At 41.1% G+C, this 17,881-nt stretch overlaps 1 protein-coding gene across 1 annotated transcript in view; it reads right to left on the bottom strand.

The window, feature by feature from the left end:
* The window catches only part of MBOAT1 (membrane bound O-acyltransferase domain containing 1), a 102,893-nt gene that overhangs the window by 51,301 nt on the left and 33,711 nt on the right, over positions 1 to 17,881 (bottom strand). Inside the window, exons 2-3 of the mRNA XM_028513889.2 lie at positions 2,560 to 2,705; positions 1,485 to 1,562 (exon numbers count right to left, since the gene is read on the bottom strand). Of these exons, the coding sequence (XP_028369690.2) occupies positions 1,485 to 1,562; positions 2,560 to 2,705 (224 nt within the window). The remainder of the gene's footprint in view (positions 1 to 1,484; positions 1,563 to 2,559; positions 2,706 to 17,881) is intronic.

The following is a 17,881-nucleotide window of genomic DNA, read 5'->3' as shown; positions in this document are numbered from 1 at the left end:
CAGAGGGCCTGGCACAGGGTTAGTGTGCACGTAAGTTCTTCACCCTCTGAAGAATGGACCGCACCCCATCAGCATCTTACAAGTGTGGGCAGAGCTGACAAATTACAGTTTGTAAGGAAATGCCCTGTAGAGATGGAACAACAGGTTTATTAATCATTTCATTGTTTCCAAAATCAAGTTTGGAAAAAGTCAGCTATTTTCACCCTACTTTTAAAAAAAAGCATTTTGTCATAATACAAAGCATGTCCAAAACCCATTCTTTCCAAATTTGAAATATGGGTTTCCTATTTCCCCTCCAAATGAATGACATGCTCTCCCTCAAGGAGGGCACTTAGAAGAGAGATGATTAGGATTCAAATTTTCAGAGCTCATTTGGATACTAAGTTGAATAACTATAAATTTAAAGCATGAAAAAATATTTTCCCTTGAAAACCAAAAATTTATTTGAAGTCATTACAAGACCATGCACTGAAAAGTTAAATTTCAGTGACTTTAAGAAGGAAAATCATTGTGCTAATAATCTTACCAACCAAAGAGCTTTCTGAAGCTGAAATGAGGCATCGGCTTTTTCAGAGACACGGTCAGAAAAGCCTTAGTCATTCATTCCATAAATATTTATTGAGGCGCTACTTGTGCCAGGCTTTGTTCCAGGCTCCGGAGGAGGCAACAGTGAGTGAGAGAGGAAGGTCTGTGTTTTCACAGAGCTCACATTCCAGGGTCACTGACCGGCAGAATTTGCTGCAGCTTCAGAAAGACCCTGGAAACAGAGCCAGTACAGAAGAGATGCCTAAGCATGTAGCCTCGAGGTGGAATGAAATTACTTCTGTACTTTGAAATCAAAATATCTTAATAAAAATATATCTTCTTTCTTTACAGTTTCAGTATACACAGTTAAAGTAGACAAAGTTCTGATGATCACATATGTACCAAGGAAACCACAGTCAAATTCAAGATAACAGACATACATGTCCATCACCACCAAGTATCTTCCTGCCTCTTCTGAGATCCTGGTCACAACCCCCTGCACCACCCTGCCCCAGTGAACCTCTGACTGATTTCTGTCACTACAGATCAGTTTGCCTTTTGAAGAATAGAATTTGTGTGGCTTCTTTCACTCAGCATATTTATTTGAGGTTCATCCATGTCATTGTGTGGATCAATCATTCATTCCTTTTTGTTGCTGAGTAGTATTCCATGGTAGGGACCATTTGGGTTATTTCTAGTCTGGAACTAACGCAAATAGAGCTGCCTAGTTCTGACATAATGTCTTTCACCTGAGACCCAAATTGCACCCCCCCCCCCACCTTTTTTGTAAAGCTTTCTCTAAAGGCTCCCAACATCTATGGCTCCCTGCCTCTCCTGATATCCCAGAGAACCTAGGGTTTGCCACGTGTGGCATAAGGAAAGGGTACTCCTTCCCCTGGAAACACATTTCAAAGGTCATGAATAACCTCCCCTTGCACTGTTCATTCCCATGGTCCTACCTGTGAATATTGGATACACTTGCAGTGACCATGATTCCATAGCATGTTAACACCAGCACAAACAGATGTGCAGAGTACCTGTGAGACATGTGAGGGGGAGGTAAAACAGTGAATGTGTTTCACATTAACATACCTATTGACTACCCATACTGATACTCCACCTCCACCCCACCAAGAGGCAAGTAATTAGTTAACTCATGTTTATGTAAAAGAAAATAAATCAAGTATTTTTGTTCTGTAGAATTAAGAATTTAGCTTGAAATGATACGAGGAAGTCATGGCATAATCTGCCAGTTGCAGCCCCGGTAATGTCAGGAATCACACACGGGGTGCTTACGCTTCTTCACAGACACAACTGAGAGTCTGGAAGAGGGTTCTTTCCTTCTGAGGGACTTTTTTTTTTTAATTTTAAAATGCCAGGACCACTAAGCTGTCCCAGATACCATGACTTTTACCTGTCATGGTGGCTGATTTAAAATAGTCATCAATCTTGCTCAAATTTTATTTGAGAGAATAAGAGCAGCATTCTAGTGCTCTGAACAAATTCACAAATTTCCTTAACTTGTACTTCTAGAAATGTGGGTTCTTAAAGCTTCTTCCTCAAAGAGTGCCACTCCCAAGGTTCTAACCCACTTACCTAGCAAAGAAAGGTCTAACCTACATGCCTGCTTTGTTCGAGCATGACTCCCATACCCCAAGACCAGCACTGTAACTACTGTTTCACTGCATGTTCAGGACAAACACCAACACCTCCGGCAGTGACGCAAAAACAAAACCCGTGTCCACAACATTTAGGGGTGCTTCCTTGTCAGGAAAATTAAACCTTATAAAAATCCGTTTACATGACCCAAGAGAGACCAAAACAGTGCAACTTCAAGAAAAATTCACAAAATTGACTTTAAATGGGTAGTCAAATTTATTGATTCCAGGTTCTTACAGTAACTATAAATTTCTTCAACATCCCCATTATTTTAAGTACATATATATTTCTTTCCTTAGAACCTGGGAAATGCCAAGAATACTGCTACAAAACACCCAGATGATAACCATTAGAATTTATGAGGCTCCTACTCACCAGCCAAAACAAAAGATGACAAAGTAGATGCCAAAGATGGTGGCAAACGTGTGCCGGGCCAAGGGACTGGTTTTACCAGGACTTAAGTAGATGCGAAACCAGAAAGCAGCGCATAAAGCAACGAGCTGGCATGCCACGAAATTCACCTGTAAGGGAAAAAAGGAGAGAGAAACCAACCTTTATTGTTTGGCCTGTGTGAGAATGTTCTTGACATTTTTCAGATTCCCACGTCAAAGTGTATCTCAGATTGGACTTTCCGCAGTGGAGTGTTCGTCTGGAGGAGGAGCAGGAGACTGCAGGGAGCTGTGTCGTCCTCGCCTGCTTCAAGGAGTGAGCAGCCCAAAACAGGCAGGCCTCGTTTTATTGAGCTTCACAGTCCTCATTTTTCACAAACTGAAGGCAAGACCCTCCACCAGCACAAACTCATGCCTCACTTTATTGCCATACTTGTGTTATTATGGTGGTTTGGAACCAAACCTGAAATATCTCCCCTAGTTTCTTTTTCAATTCTTTAAGACTAGCCAAGGTTGCTTTCCCACCCACAAAATACTAGCAATGTAAACCCTTCAGGTGACTGTGAGGTCAGTTCACTGGGTCTCTTCCCACCACCCCTAGCACAATCCTAAGATAAAGAATATGTTCTTTTAGAGACGCAAAGGAATCAGATACAAGAGTCTTCCCTCATCTGGTACCTAAGAAATCAAATGCTTCTTCAAAGAAATCATCACCTGTTTTATGACTCTAATTTTTCTCCCTTTAAATTAACAGCCAATAAACAAAAGCATTGCTCAAATTCAAGGTGGGGCAATAAAGATCAAAAAAAGCAATAGCCCTGCATTACGTTTTCAATGTCAGTGCTGTCCAATTATGCCAAGTTGGCACCAAACTTCCTTAGAAAAACCCCAGTGATCTATCTCTCAAAAATATTTCCCCTAAAGGAAAATATAAAATAATTCCCTGATACCTATAAGAAAGACCAGCTGACTTAAAACAAAATCAAAATACATTAAGTGATATAACAGTCAATGAAAACTGGAAATGCTGTTTAATCTTTTCAGAGTATTCCAAATGAAAATTTCAGTATTAATTTGCTTTTGGGGGACACTTAATTGAAAAGGGATTGAAAATATAAATATCTGAATAGACCCTCAGCTTCAGCCTGGGAAGTTTTCCACGCTATAAAAAGCTACAGCTGTAAAATTCATGAGGGCTGGGCTCCGAGGTGGCACCAGAGGTGGCAGACATCACCTCCCCTGAGGTCATTTCGGTTTCCCAATGAAAAACAGGCATACTTTGGACCCCTTCTAATTCACAGAAAATAATACTTTCCAAGAATTTTTTGTTCCTTTTTAAAAATGGACTGTGCTGTGTTTCCTCTCCATTTGGCGCTCATTCTTCATCAGTCTTCCCAAAAACCTATTTCCCCTGCTGCCCACCCCCACTTTATACCCTGAAAGGCACAGAGGAGTTGAGCTATGATCCTATCCTGCATAATTTTGGTCATATCTTTTTATATACCCTAAATGCACAACCATGAACACACGCACGCGCACACACACACACACACAAACAGAGAAAAATAACCATCTTAGCAAGTTTCAAAATGTAAAGGAATTGGCAAATGGCAAGTCGAAGTAATGCTCTAGGTCATTAATCAGATGTTCTTTCATTCTCTCACACCAGGGTCCAGCCTGCAGCCACAGTGGAATACAGTTACTAAGGAAAGTACCAAGGGAAAATTGACTCCAGTCCTTTTTGGTGGCCAGTAATTACTGACCATCCCTGGACCTGATTATAGACCAGTGGTTCTCAAGAGGGTAGTCCCTGGACCACCAGCAAGAGCATCCACCTTAAGACATGTCTGTCAGAAATGCAAATTTTCAGGACTCACCTAAGATCAACTGAACTAGACATTCCCAGGGCAAGTGCAACAATCTGTGTTTTAACAGAATTCCCCCAAGTAACCATAATGTACACTCAAGTTTGAGAAGCACTGGAATACAGGAGAAAGAAGGAGTGTCCCTGCCATCAGGACCATGTGCTCTAACTATAGAAAGAACACAAGTGATTGTAAAGTAATATGACAATAAAATTGTGTGAACTTGCTACATTATATGTCCTTTAGATTCTAAGTATAAGGAGAGATGAGACTCGGGGGACAATAAGAAATAAAGATCATGGGGGAATTAGAGACACTAAAAGTATTGCTGCCTGGGTCCTATCCCCAATACTTCTGACTCAACAGGCCTGATATTGGAACTCTTCAACACATTCAGCGGATTCTACTATGCAGGCAAGATGGAAACTTCCTAGTTTGGAAGTATAAAGACAGAGACCTACAGATGCACCCACAAGGAACTGGGTTTTCCCAGAATGAGGAAAATCACAAATAAAGGACAGGGGGATTACACTGTGAAAGCTTTGGGGGTGGGATGAGATGGAACAAATTCAGGAGTGAGCAGAGCCTGAAGGCCATCACTCAGCCAGCCCAGACCGCCTCAGCGTCCTGAGAGTCTCCCAAACTATGTCTGTCTTCTGTAAGACCCCTTTAAACCTACCTCCAAGGAAGAGACAGCCTTACTGTGGAAAGACTACACCTAATCTCATAACCCTAGAGATCGAAAGAGAGGAAAAGAAGAGTCATTGGGTCATTGAAACAATCTGCCATTTTTTTAGTCACCATAATATAATGCGCAGCCAACTGAAAGCCCTATTTCTGACATTAAGATGTCAGCTGGGCATTTCTCGGTGATTCACTGATTAATTCTGCAAACATCTACTGTTCGGCTCTATATACCAGATGCTGGGGACTGGGGGCAGTGATCAAGACACTGTCACTGCCTTAAGGCAAGGAGAGAAAGAAGACTTGCATGCTCTGGGTTTCAATTCCTTCCTTCCTTCTTTCTTTTTTTTTTCTTTCTTTCCTTTTTTTTTTTGTGTGCACAAACTGTGTCTTTGTGAGAACTGGCCTCTAATGTCTCTTCCAGCTCAAAGGGTTTATGATTCTATGATTCTATATCTAATCCAAATCCTTTTCTTTAACTGTTCATGGTAAATGCCCAAACCCAAGACTTTGTTATGGATTAAAAGCTTCTCCCTATGCAGACACAACCCTCCCCTCGACCCTCTACCCAGGAGTGAGTCACGGATGGCTAGCTGAATGTACCACAGCAAACTATTCCAAGGCAAAAGTGGAAACACACCACAGCACCACTTAACTCTAGCAGAAGGATTCTATCAGAATTGCTCTCCAATTACCAGATATACATCTTGAAAGGTACAGGCTGAACCACAACTGGATACCATTTCACATCCATTACAATGACTATTATTTTAAAAATGTAATAATAAGTGTTGGCAAGGATGTGGAGAAATTAGAACACTTGTACACTGCTGGTGGGAATGTAAAATGGTACAGCCACTTTAGAAAACATTATGGTGGTTCTTAAAAAATTAAAAATATAATTACATATGATTTAGCAATCCCACTTCTGGGTATATGCCCCAAAAAATCAAAAACAGGATCTTAAGTATTTGTACACCCATGTTCTTAGCAGCATTGTTCACAATAGTGAAAAGGTGGAAGAAACCCAAATGTCCATCAACAGATCAAGGGATAAACAAAATGTGGTATATACACACAATGGAATATTATTCAGCCTTAAAATGAGCAAAATCCTGGCACATGCTACAACATGGCAGAACTTTGAAGATTCTATGCTAAATGAAACAAGCCAGTCACAAAAGGACAAATAGTGTATAATTCCGCTTTATATGCAGCACCTAAAATAGTAAAATTTACAGAGAGTGGGAGTAGAATGGTGACCTACAGTAGAATGGGGTGGGGGTGGGTTTGTGATTTAACAGGTTCAGAGTTTCAGTTGTACAAGGTGAAGAGTTCTGGAGGTGGATGGTGGTGATGACTGCACAACACTGTGAATGTACTTGATGCCTCTGAGCCGTATGCTTAAAACAATGTAAAAGTTACCATTTTAACCTATGTATATTTTACAAAAAAAAATTTTAAATACCAGCTGGAGTGTGACACCAATTTCTTTGTGTTTGCTAGCCTACGTGAACTCCAGCAGCTAACAGAAACTATGACCATCTCTGTGGCCATAAGCAGCCAGCTGCCGTAGCAACAATTCACACAGGAACAGAATTAGATCTTTACTCCTTTCCTCTCTCTAAGGGCCAAAAATTGAAGGCGTTATCTTTTAGAAATACAACCTGAAATGGGTTTGGTTTGATGTATGAGATTTGCTTCCAAATAATGCTGAAGGAATGGGGAGAGTGGAGTGAGCGTAAATCAGTGGTTCTCAACCAGGGATGGCTTGTCCAGCAGGGGTCATTTCGGTTGCTATAACCAGAAAGAGGCAGGGGAGGCCACTGGCATCTAATGGTAGAGGCCAAGGGTACTGTCAAATATTCTTAAAGGCACAGGAGGGCCTCCCACAGCAAAAAACTTTCTGGCCCAAAGTGTCAGTAGTGCCAAGGTTAAGAAATCCTGGTATGGATAAACAAAGTCGGCCACAAGTTGAAAACTATTAAAGGTAAGTCCTGGGCACATGAAAGTTCACTTTTGTGTATGTTTGAATTTTCCCATAATAAAAAGGTTCTTAAAGTTATACAACTCTAGGAAGACAGCAAATCACTGGCCTGAGATGATACAGATATTAACCTCTTTACCCACATCAGAGAAACACCCGAGGTAGTTAACATATATGAGCACAGAAACAAACCAAACAATAAAGAGACCATTTCTTCCTAAATAGAAAAAGAATCACCTTTTATGAAATGATCAAACTTCCATAAGAAGAGAATCAAATTGTAACAATTACAACAGAAGAGACCTACCTTTAATTATCAAACGAAGTACCACAACCTTCCCATCCCATGACCAGCAACAGATCCGTGGTTACTACATGAAGAGCCGACAGAGCCAGACCACCAGCTGCGAGACCCTGCCCCACCACTTACAGTTGAAGAATTGCAGGAGCTCACTGCGTCTTGGCTCCTGGTGTATGTGATGGAGGTAATAACAGGAGTACTACCTCACGGGGTTGTTACCAGAACTAAAGAAGTTAATACGTTAAGATCACTTGATGCATGCCTGCCACTGATAAGCATTTGCTGTTAATATTATTCTATCTATTAAATTGATACACAAGTTGTGCATAGAATAATCTCAATATGCAGTGACTAGGGTGGAGCTGTTGAGAACTGGCTTCCCGTCTCCTCCCGGCCCACCTTCAGACTCGGCCGGACTTTCCCTTGTGTCCTTCTTCCCCAGGGAGGGGCAATGCAGTCAGGACAAAGAGCCAGTCTCTGAGTTTTCCAGCTCCTGAGTGGAGTTTTAGAGACTTTATCTAACACACAGGTAAATCTGAAAAGTTAAAGCAGTCTCTAGAAATGTAGGAAAAATATATCTTTTCCTTTTAATTCTAAAAACTTGTCTTCATAGATCAAGAGTAAAGCTGACAAATTTAAAGCATAGAGTTTTGACCATAATCATGAGGAAAGAAAAGCTCTTAATGATGGAAGGGGTATTTTTCTGCACAAAAATCAATGAAGGGTTCGGCCAGGTTGCTGCAGGAGGGACCCAGGGGGCAGGAGTAGTGCTGAGACCTGGGGCAGAGAAGTAAGAACCGTGCCCAGCTTCTCAGAAGACAGCCAGCCAACCCTGTGGAGAAGCACTGATTCCAGAAGGCTGTGATTAAGTACACAGACTCAGGCACCACCCAGGCCCCTCTCCCAGGCCCTAGGAACAGCAGAGGGGCCAGTGGAAAGCCAGCAGGCCTGAGAAGGCCCTGACGGTGGACTGAGGAGAACACTGACTGTGAACCTACCACATGGAGCCATGGAAGGGACTTGCGTGAAACAGCAGGTGATGCAGTGTCAAGATTGGCCAGCATCCTAGACTTCAACTGGCTCCTCTGAGCAGAGGCCAGCAGGGCCCCAGGGCACAGGGACCTGACGCCCTCACCTAGGCCACGAAGGTCTGTAGACCCCTTGGGGATTAGCTCATTTGCAGGTATAGAGGAAGACAAACTAATGTAACTACTCTCAGAGGGGAGGTGAGCTGCCTCAAATTAGCTTGAACACTAAATTAAGTTGAGTAGGAACAAGTTAAAGTTACTTTTTTTTGGATATCTATGTCTGTGACTAAATTTTAAACCCACTACTGTTGCCACTATTAGAACACGCACAAAAATTTTGTGTCGTACAAAAAATACTCACTTCAGTATTATTTCTAGTAGCAAGAAGAAGAAAGCTGAAAGTTCAAAGATTAGTAAAGATACCAGTTAACACAGAAAACAGCTACAGGATGCACCCTGCATTATAATCCTTTTGAAAGGGACATGGTAGTAACTGCTATAGGCCATACTTTTGACTGATTCATGGAAATGTATTCACTGAAGCTGAATGCTGAGAGAATGTTGAGGCCTTATTTCAAAGCCAAAATGAAGTAAAATCTACCTAAATATGGCACAAGATAGGAATAGTAATTAATGGTAAACTCTTTAAAGATAATAGTATTAAAAATGGGCATTATAATAGTATTATAAATGGGCACTATACTAAAATGAAAAACATTTGTTAGAATAAAAAGTAGAATATAAAATTGTATGTATATTCATAAATATATTAAAAAACAGTAGTGGCATATGGAAAAAGCAAAGATGTGTAAAATTGAAAATGGCTATTTTACCAAGATGATGAGAATCTAGGCAAATTTTTATAATCTTTTTTTTTTTTACCATCTGTCATTGTAAACTCCATGTGGAATTTCCCATACCCACACACTCAGAATCAAGGTACTCTAAGAAATTCATCAAAATCCATATTTAATTCTGCTTACTCTGTCCTCACAGCTGCACTTACCAGCACCTATATCAAGTTTAGGGAGGAGTTCGGCATACATGGAGGAAGCCAACCTGTAAAACATTTCATCAGAGAGAAAAAGCAGCCCCAGCTGGCGTAGCTCAGTGGATTGAGCGCGGGCTGCGAACCAAAGTGTCGCAGGTTCAATTCCCACTCAGGGTACACGCCTGGGTTGCAGGCCATGACTCCCAGCAACCTCACATTGATGTTTCTCTCTATCTATCTCCTTCCCTTCCCTCTCCAAAAATAAATAAATAAAATCTTAAAAAAACAAGAAAAAGCAGCACAATGTCAATAACAATGTGAATGGCCAAAGAGAATGAAAACGTATACTGTGACGCTCATAGATAAATCCTTCACATGTAATAGAAACGTGTGAATTCTTGTCTTTTCTACTGACCCACTCCCTCCAAAGCATCAAAGAAGGCTGAGCTTCTACCTGTGACCCCCAACAGCACACACCCCACACTTCGAGGGTCGTATGGGCCTCCTGCGAAGGGAACAACAGCACAGCTGTTCTGATCCGACTCTTAAGAGCCAGCGAGGCTGACACAACTCAGATTCAGCCAGAGCTCACTTTCCACAGCTCTTGCAAAATTTCAAAGTAACTGCAAGGAAACAGAACAGGTGTCTGAGGATTAAGAAGTACAAATTGGTAGTTACTAAACAGTCATGGGGATGGAAAGTACAGCCCAGGGAATATAGTCAATAACACTGTAATAACTGTGTAGGGTGCCAGGTGGGTACTTGAAATATTGGGGGATCACTTGGTAAATTACATAATTGTCTACCACTATACCATACACCTGAAACTAATATGAAATAATATTGAATTCAACTGTAATTAAAAATAAAATCCTAAAAATAAAGGCCTATTCTATTCCAAAAAAAAAAAAAAACCCATGTGCCCAAGGGTTTGGCTTCCTTATGTCACCGAAGTGCAACCAAACTGCGCTGCAATTCTCCAATGTGAGTCTCAAGTCTCTCTGCCCTCGTGTGCTGCAGAAAGGCATTATGTGGAGATTTCTATTCTATGGCCTTCCTATTCTTCCAATGAAAAAATGAACTTTGCCAGGAGCAAAAAGCATTGCCCTCCTCCTAATGAAGAAATACAAGCAGTCTATTTTTAACAAAGAGCAAATATTAATAGCCCAAAATGACTTCCTCTACTACAGTGATTTACCAATAGCTCACCACGGAGGTGCAGGCAACAGTCCAGGCCTGGAATGCTTTCCTCAGCAACACTGCCTTATATGCACCAAAACAAACCCCATCTAATTAAACAATTCCTTATTTAAAGGCAAGCCATTCCTCCTCCACCAACAGTACTCTTTTGCATTACCCCATACAAATAAATGTGGCTGGGGAAGAGTACAAAAAATTCTACTCCTCTCTGTACCATGAAACAAAAGGTGTTTGTACCAGACTCTTTAGCTACTTCGTATTTTCAAAGAGATCCTTGTTACACTTTCATTCCAAACTCTTTGGAATGTCAGCAAGAAATGCTTTAAATCTGTAATGAGCCCATTTTTTTTCCAAGCTGGTAGACAAGCAAATATTATTTAAGATCGATAATCAGTGTGTGTAATTTATAACCAAACTCCTAATTGATATTTCATATCATAACAATAACTGCATTTACTGAGTGCTCACCATGTGTCATGCAGTGACAAAACTACATAAATGATTCAATTTAAGCCTTACAACAACTTTATGAAACAACTTACTAACCCTTTACATAGGAGGAAAATGAACACAAAACTGTTACGTAGAGAAAGCATAAAATGAACAAATAAGACAAAGAAAAACTCAGACACAACAGGGTGCGATTACCAGAGACAAGCAGGGTAGAGGGAATAAAGGCTAAAGGGGGTCAAATAAATAATGACAGAAGGTCACCCACAGTTAACCTTGGGTGGCAAACACACAATGCAATATACAGATGATATATCATGGAATTGTACACTTAAAACCTATATAATTTTATTAACCACTGTCACACCAATAAATTTAATTTAAATTTTTTTTTTAAGAAACAGGCAAGTGCAGTGACTGAATTCATAAAGCTAGTCAGCTGGGGTTTAAAACCTGGCCTGAGTTCTCACTCATTATATTGTAATGCTTCCCCTCCACCCCACCACATTGTCCTCAGAAATACCACCTTCAAGAAGAATTTAGTAACTGCCTATATGAATTTGCTCAGGTGGCCATAATAATGCAACACAGACTGGGGGCTTAGACAACAGAAGTTTATTGTCTCCCAGTTCTGGAGGCTGCCCGCCTGAATCCAAGGTGCCAAAAGGGTTGGTGTCTTTTGACGCCCCTCTCCTGGGCTGGTAGACGGCCACCTTCTCCCAGTGTCTTCAGATGGTCTCCCCTTCGGACATGACTGTGTTCAAATTTACTCTTTTTATAAAGACACCAGTCGTACTGGATTAGGGCCCACTCTAATGGCCTCATTTTAACTTGATTACCTCCTTAAAGAGACTGTCTCCAAATAGTCATATTCTGAGGTACTGAGGATTAAGACTTCAGCATATGAGTTTGGGGGAAATACAATTCAGCCCACAACATTGCCCAATAAAAGTCCACTACTCAAAGGCATGAAACAAAAACACTCTTCATTTCCTTGCTCCTATGGATGGAAAATAAGCAAGCCCCAAACCAAGGGCTGTGAGGGAAGCTGAGTCTTAGCATAAGTTGGAGTCTCCTACTTGCTCACTACAAACAGCTCCTGAGAGGGTCTCCCCAGCTCCTGCCCCTGCCTCCCTGCTCCAGCCTATGTCAATTCAAAAGTTCCTTAGCCTATAATAAATGGGTTTACCAATGTGGAGAAAGTTCATCATTCCTTAGTCTCTGTCTCAAACACACAAGTTTTAAGTAATAACAATCAGCATTCATTGAACAGGTACATTTATTAAGCTCAACAAACATTTATTATTTTTTGAAATGATTCACATCTATTATCTCATTAAATCTTCCCAACAGCCTCAATGTCCCACTGAGAGAACAGAGAGACAGAGTGAAGGGCCCTAAAACATTCAGCTCTCGGGCACTCCGCAAGCTGCATGGAGAGGCTTAGTCGTGGCCTATGACTGCCTCCCAAGGTCTGTCTTGTACAGGGGGGAGACGTGAATGCAACTATGGGCTCATAGTTCTTTCCAACTGTTCTTCTCTGAGACTTGCACAAACTTCCTAGAGTTTGACAACTCACATAACAGGCCCTTTCCACCATCTCCAAATAGGTTATCCAGTCCCTCTGGAATGAGATAATGACTCTCAATTCTGAGAAAAGAATCCTATATATTTGGTTAGAGCTTAAATTGTACTGGAAGGCATGTGGCTTACCTTATTATGTAGTATCATGTCATACATTAGTTATGATTTAGAATCAAAAGCCTTTTAACAACTGATTCCAATGGATATAATGGGGGGAACATTTATGCTGCCTCTTTAGCCATGACCAAAAAAATCTTGAAATAGGTAGTATTTGAAGTATGATATCTTCTAAGGATCTGACTCCAGATTATCTCTCCCTGCCCCCATAAATCACATCCTTACAATCCTAGTCCCAGTAGGCAGGGAATACTGAATAGAATTCACGACTATTCAAGGAGTCCTGAAAAACCCTGTTCACACACAAGCTGTCACCACTACCTATGAAGACACACAATTTCCCCATTTATTAATTCCATTATTAGCCAGTCAAAATGTTTAATAACAAAAACAACAACAGCAACAACAGCAGCAGCAGCTAGCATGCAGAGTGTTCGCCTACATCCCAGGCACTGCTCTAAGTCCTTTTGCCTACCTAACCCTTTAATAGTCACAACTATTTGAGGCTCTTTGAAGCATTCATCTTATAAATGAGTAAGTTAAGTCACATAAAGGTTAAGAAAATTTCCCCTCTATCACACACCTAGTAAGTAGAAACATTGGAACTTAAATTCAGGGAGTCTGACGTTCCAGAGTCCATCTGCTCAGCTACTACACAATGTTTCATTCAACTCAACCTTCTCAGGTAACTTCAACCTCTCACTTTCCAGACAAAGAAAGGGGAGCTCGGAGACTGTCAATGACCCAACTGGCTCACACAGCCACTGAGTGCCAGACTTGGGACTAGAACCCCTCAGAGTGTCCCACCTAGCAGGGTCTCTGGAACATAATGGAAGAAGAATTGTCTTGGGCCACACATTAAATACATTGCAATACATAATCACATTGCAACACATAATCACAAAAAAACTCATACTGTTTTAAGTAAATTTACAATTTTGTGTTGGGCCGCATTCACAGCCATCCTGGGCTACATGAAGCCCATGGGCCTCAGGTTAGACACCCCTGTAAGATGTCTTGATTCTGGTCCATCCAGCACACCTTCCCGCAATTACCCCACCATCTTTGGACATGGGATGGAAGAACAGAGCGCAGGGGGTCAGGCCCATCTGGAAATAAGGTCTATCTGAGCAGTGAACCCTGGGTGGCCAAAGAGAGAGAAGGACACACTGTTACAGGAAACACCACTGAACAAGGAAGCACAATGTTTGGGGGTAACTTTATAATCTTGACCAGGGCCTGGGTATGTCAGCCTCTCTCAGTCTGGTTCCATACTGGAAAGTAACCTCAGCTAAGAGTTTCCTACCACTTACAAGGTTATGTGGGAGAATGATAACATTTCCTCCACAAGACCATAATGGGCACTAAGTGGACTGTGAAAGTGCTTTGTAAACTACAGAGCTCCACAAGTACAGCAGGACCTTCCATGGCATCATTTTGTTCCAGTCATGTCATGATAATGTAGGAACTTCACTCTTACTCATATGCATTAGCCTACAGTAAAACTGGTTTTGTTATATGCTGTTTTGCTGAAAGGCGAAGAACCCACCAATGACATTAAGTGAGCACATACTGTGTTAGGTTAGCTGCACACTGTCAGTCAGCTAACCAGCGGCCACGCTGACCACTCAATGCAGCGCTGCCCACTAGCTGGCCATTGTGCAGGACCCACTGAGGCAGTAAACACTAGAATCAACCAAGGAACTATAAAAAAATTTAAAATAAAAAGAACTGATCCTAGAGCTGCCCTTTGATTTGGAGGCAAGTTAAGGGGAGGCCAGGCATCTTTTTTCCCATAGCCCCCGAGAGATTCTAATGCGCAGCCACAGCTGAGATGACAGCTTCAACTTCACATGCTGCTAACTGGGAGGGAAAAGGCAGTTTGGTGAGTATATTTAAAAGATTTTTTAATCAGGCGTAAAATAGACCAGAGAATCATGGACTATCAGCAATAATCTGGTCCAAGCTCCTCATTTTGCAGGTAAGGAGAACAGCTCCATAGGCCAGAGTCTCCCAACCCCATGCGCATCTGTTTCCACCTTATAAATGAATGGAGTCAAGACTTCATGCCCAGAGCAGACTGTCATGTCTTCATTGAGTCTTTTCTGATATACATACTGACTGACCGACTGCATTTTGCCTCCCTAACATTCACTCCATCACACCTGCTTTGTGAACTCAGAAGAGCTATTAAAAGGTGTAGCACACTGCATCCCTAACTTCTCACAGAAGGTTTAAAAACAAACAGGGAAACCAACTGGCTCATATAGAACAGGAAAAAGCCACACAAGCTAAGCTAATCAAACTATTATTCTATATTCCCAGGACTGACTAAAACATTAAAAAGTTTCAGGTCCTTCTTCCCAGCATCTAGTAAAACTATACCTAAATGGAGTCAATCAAAAAGAGCCACTGAGGTTTTATTTTTTTTACCTAATTTCTTTATTACAAAACTTATAAATGCTCATTTTAACAAACTGAACAATACAGAGAGGTGCAGTGAGAAAAAGGAAATAGTGTCCCCATCCCAACCTTCTAAACATACCACCTACCATTCTTCTTACCAAAAAAAATAGTTTTGATAACTTTGTCCATGTTTATAAAAATATGCCCATACATACTGGTTTCTCCTTTTGTTTAACATAATCATGGTATAAAAGTTGTTCTGTAACTTGATTTTTCACTTAGTAAAATATAATAGACATCTTTTTGTGTTTATTCATACTTAGCTCATTTATGAGGTCTGTTGGAAAAAGTCCATTCACTGTTAATATAATCGATGCAACATTGATGTGACATCAATATAACCTGGAAGCTAAGGAGAGTGGACTGGAATGTGTCACATTGTTCACATGTGTGAACAATGACGACTTCACTGTACTAGTCAGTGGGGGTGGTGGATGCCATTGAGTGAGCATGTGTACTGTGTGGGCTTTGCATTCAAAATGAGTAAGCAAGTAGAACAACAAATTTGCATCAAATTTTGCCTTAAGCTTGAACATTCCTCCGCAAAAACTATTTGGATGATTCAGAAGGCCACAGTTATGGAGAAACTGGTGATTGGCAACTTCATCACAACAATGCACCCGCTCATACATGACATCTCATGCACAGTTTTTTAGTGAAACATCAAATCACCCAGGTGACTCAGTCCCCCTACAGCCCAGTTTTGGTGCCCTGTGACTTCAGGCTTTTCCCTAAACTGAAATCACCTTTGAAAGAGAAGAGGTTTCAGACCATCAATGAGATTTAGGAAAATACGATGGGGCAGCTGATGGTAAGTGCGAGAACAGTGTGAGGTCCCAAGGTGGGTAATTTGAAGGGGACTGAGGTGTCATTGTCCTGTGTGCAATGTTTCTTGTACCTTGTTCAATAAATGTCTCTATTTTTCATATTATGTGGCTGCATAGCTTCTTGACAGACCCCGCATACTTTTAAAGCTGCACAATATTCCACAACATGGGAGGGACATACTCTCCACTTCTTAGATTTCCATAAAAGTAAAATAATTTCCACCCCTTTCCCCGGAGGGGGGAAATATAAAAAGAAGAATTTCCTACCAAATGTACAATGAGCTCCTATACAGTCGAAGACCTGTCCTAACTGTAAAAATACAATTAGCCATCTTCTTTCACAAATGAGATCTGAGTTTATGACTGTACTTTAAAGAGGCGACAATGATTACTCTAACATTTTTTTAAATTTTACTTATTTTAAAATTGTTAGGCGTACATATTTGAAATTAAAGAATTGATCAAGAAATAAAGCCCAACCAGCATGGAGCATAACTCAATTATACTATAGTATCATCTTTCTTGTAAAAAAAAATAAGTACACACATTCTATTTGTTGTTCCATATCACTAAGGAGGCAGTAGACATAAATATCGTGTTTTCCCAGTGGGCAAAATGGAGAGGTTAAATAAGGTTATTTAACAGGAGAGAGGGAAAACAGACTCCCAAGTCACCTCTTTCCCCAACAACCTACATTGCCTCCTAAACAAAAAACCCGACGAACACGCTCTTTCCTGGAGGACTTCAGTAAAACCGCTCCACTCCAAAGAAAGCACCCTCCACAGACACGCATACTCCCCTACCAATAATTCTGCTGCTATTTAAGATGTAGCTATGAGTGAGGTTTTTAGGGACAATGGAAAATGCAGAACCAGGGCTATATTTTCTTACACAATACCCCAGGGTGTGACCAATTATCTCAAAGTGAGTTATGAAATCGTCAAAAGTTTCAAAACAGAATTAATTTTAATTCAGTTAAGTTAAGAATAAAACACAACGCCCTTTAGCTTTTAGAAAACTGAGATGTTGTGGAGCCAGATGATGTGACGACCCATGGAGTGGAGACATCTGAGGGTGGCGGTGCCACACTCCAAGGAACATCAAAATAGGAATGAATATATGGCCTTCTTCCTGCTCCCTAGGAACTAAGCTTTTTCAGCTCTTATTATGTAATCGCCTTCTCTAAAACATATGTGTGTTATAATAAAAGACAAACTCTGATGTGGACCAAGAGTCCAAGTAACTGTGCATCCCTGATTAATAAAAACCTTAGCCTTCTCAAGAGCAAACTTCACAATGGTTTTCAAAGGCAGGAAACAAACTGCCAACTACAGGTTAAAAAAAAAATCAAGTAGTAAGCAAGCTCTTCTTTGGTGTCTATTCACTCTCCCACCTACAGAGTCATAGGAGAAAGGGAAGGGGGCAGGATCTGTTCTTTAAAAATTTAATTCCAATGAATGCCTAAAATCATACTCCATTTCTTAACCTCTCCACTATGCCATAAAGCACAACATAACCCCGACACTCCACGACTGCTCTGTCCGAGTCGCCAGCCAGCTCCTTGTTTGCTGAAGCCAATGAACCAACCACTTGCAATCTTTGCTTGCTGTGAGCTCTTGGCAACATTTGACACTGTGCATCTTTCTCCGCTCTTTCCTCTTGACTCTGACACTACATTTTCTTAGTTGTCTTTACCTTTCTGGTCACTCCTCAGCCTTTGAGAGCTGTTCCCCTGCTGCCTGCCCTGGGGACCATCCCCGGCCAGCTTCTCTTTTCTTGCCGTGTTATGTGCCAAGGGATCGCTCTTA

The sequence above is a fragment of the Phyllostomus discolor genome, chromosome 5 (assembly GCF_004126475.2).
Source record: "Phyllostomus discolor isolate MPI-MPIP mPhyDis1 chromosome 5, mPhyDis1.pri.v3, whole genome shotgun sequence".
NCBI classification, from domain to species: Eukaryota; Metazoa; Chordata; class Mammalia; order Chiroptera; family Phyllostomidae; genus Phyllostomus; species Phyllostomus discolor.
This window is presented reverse-complemented; position numbering and strand designations above follow the sequence as displayed.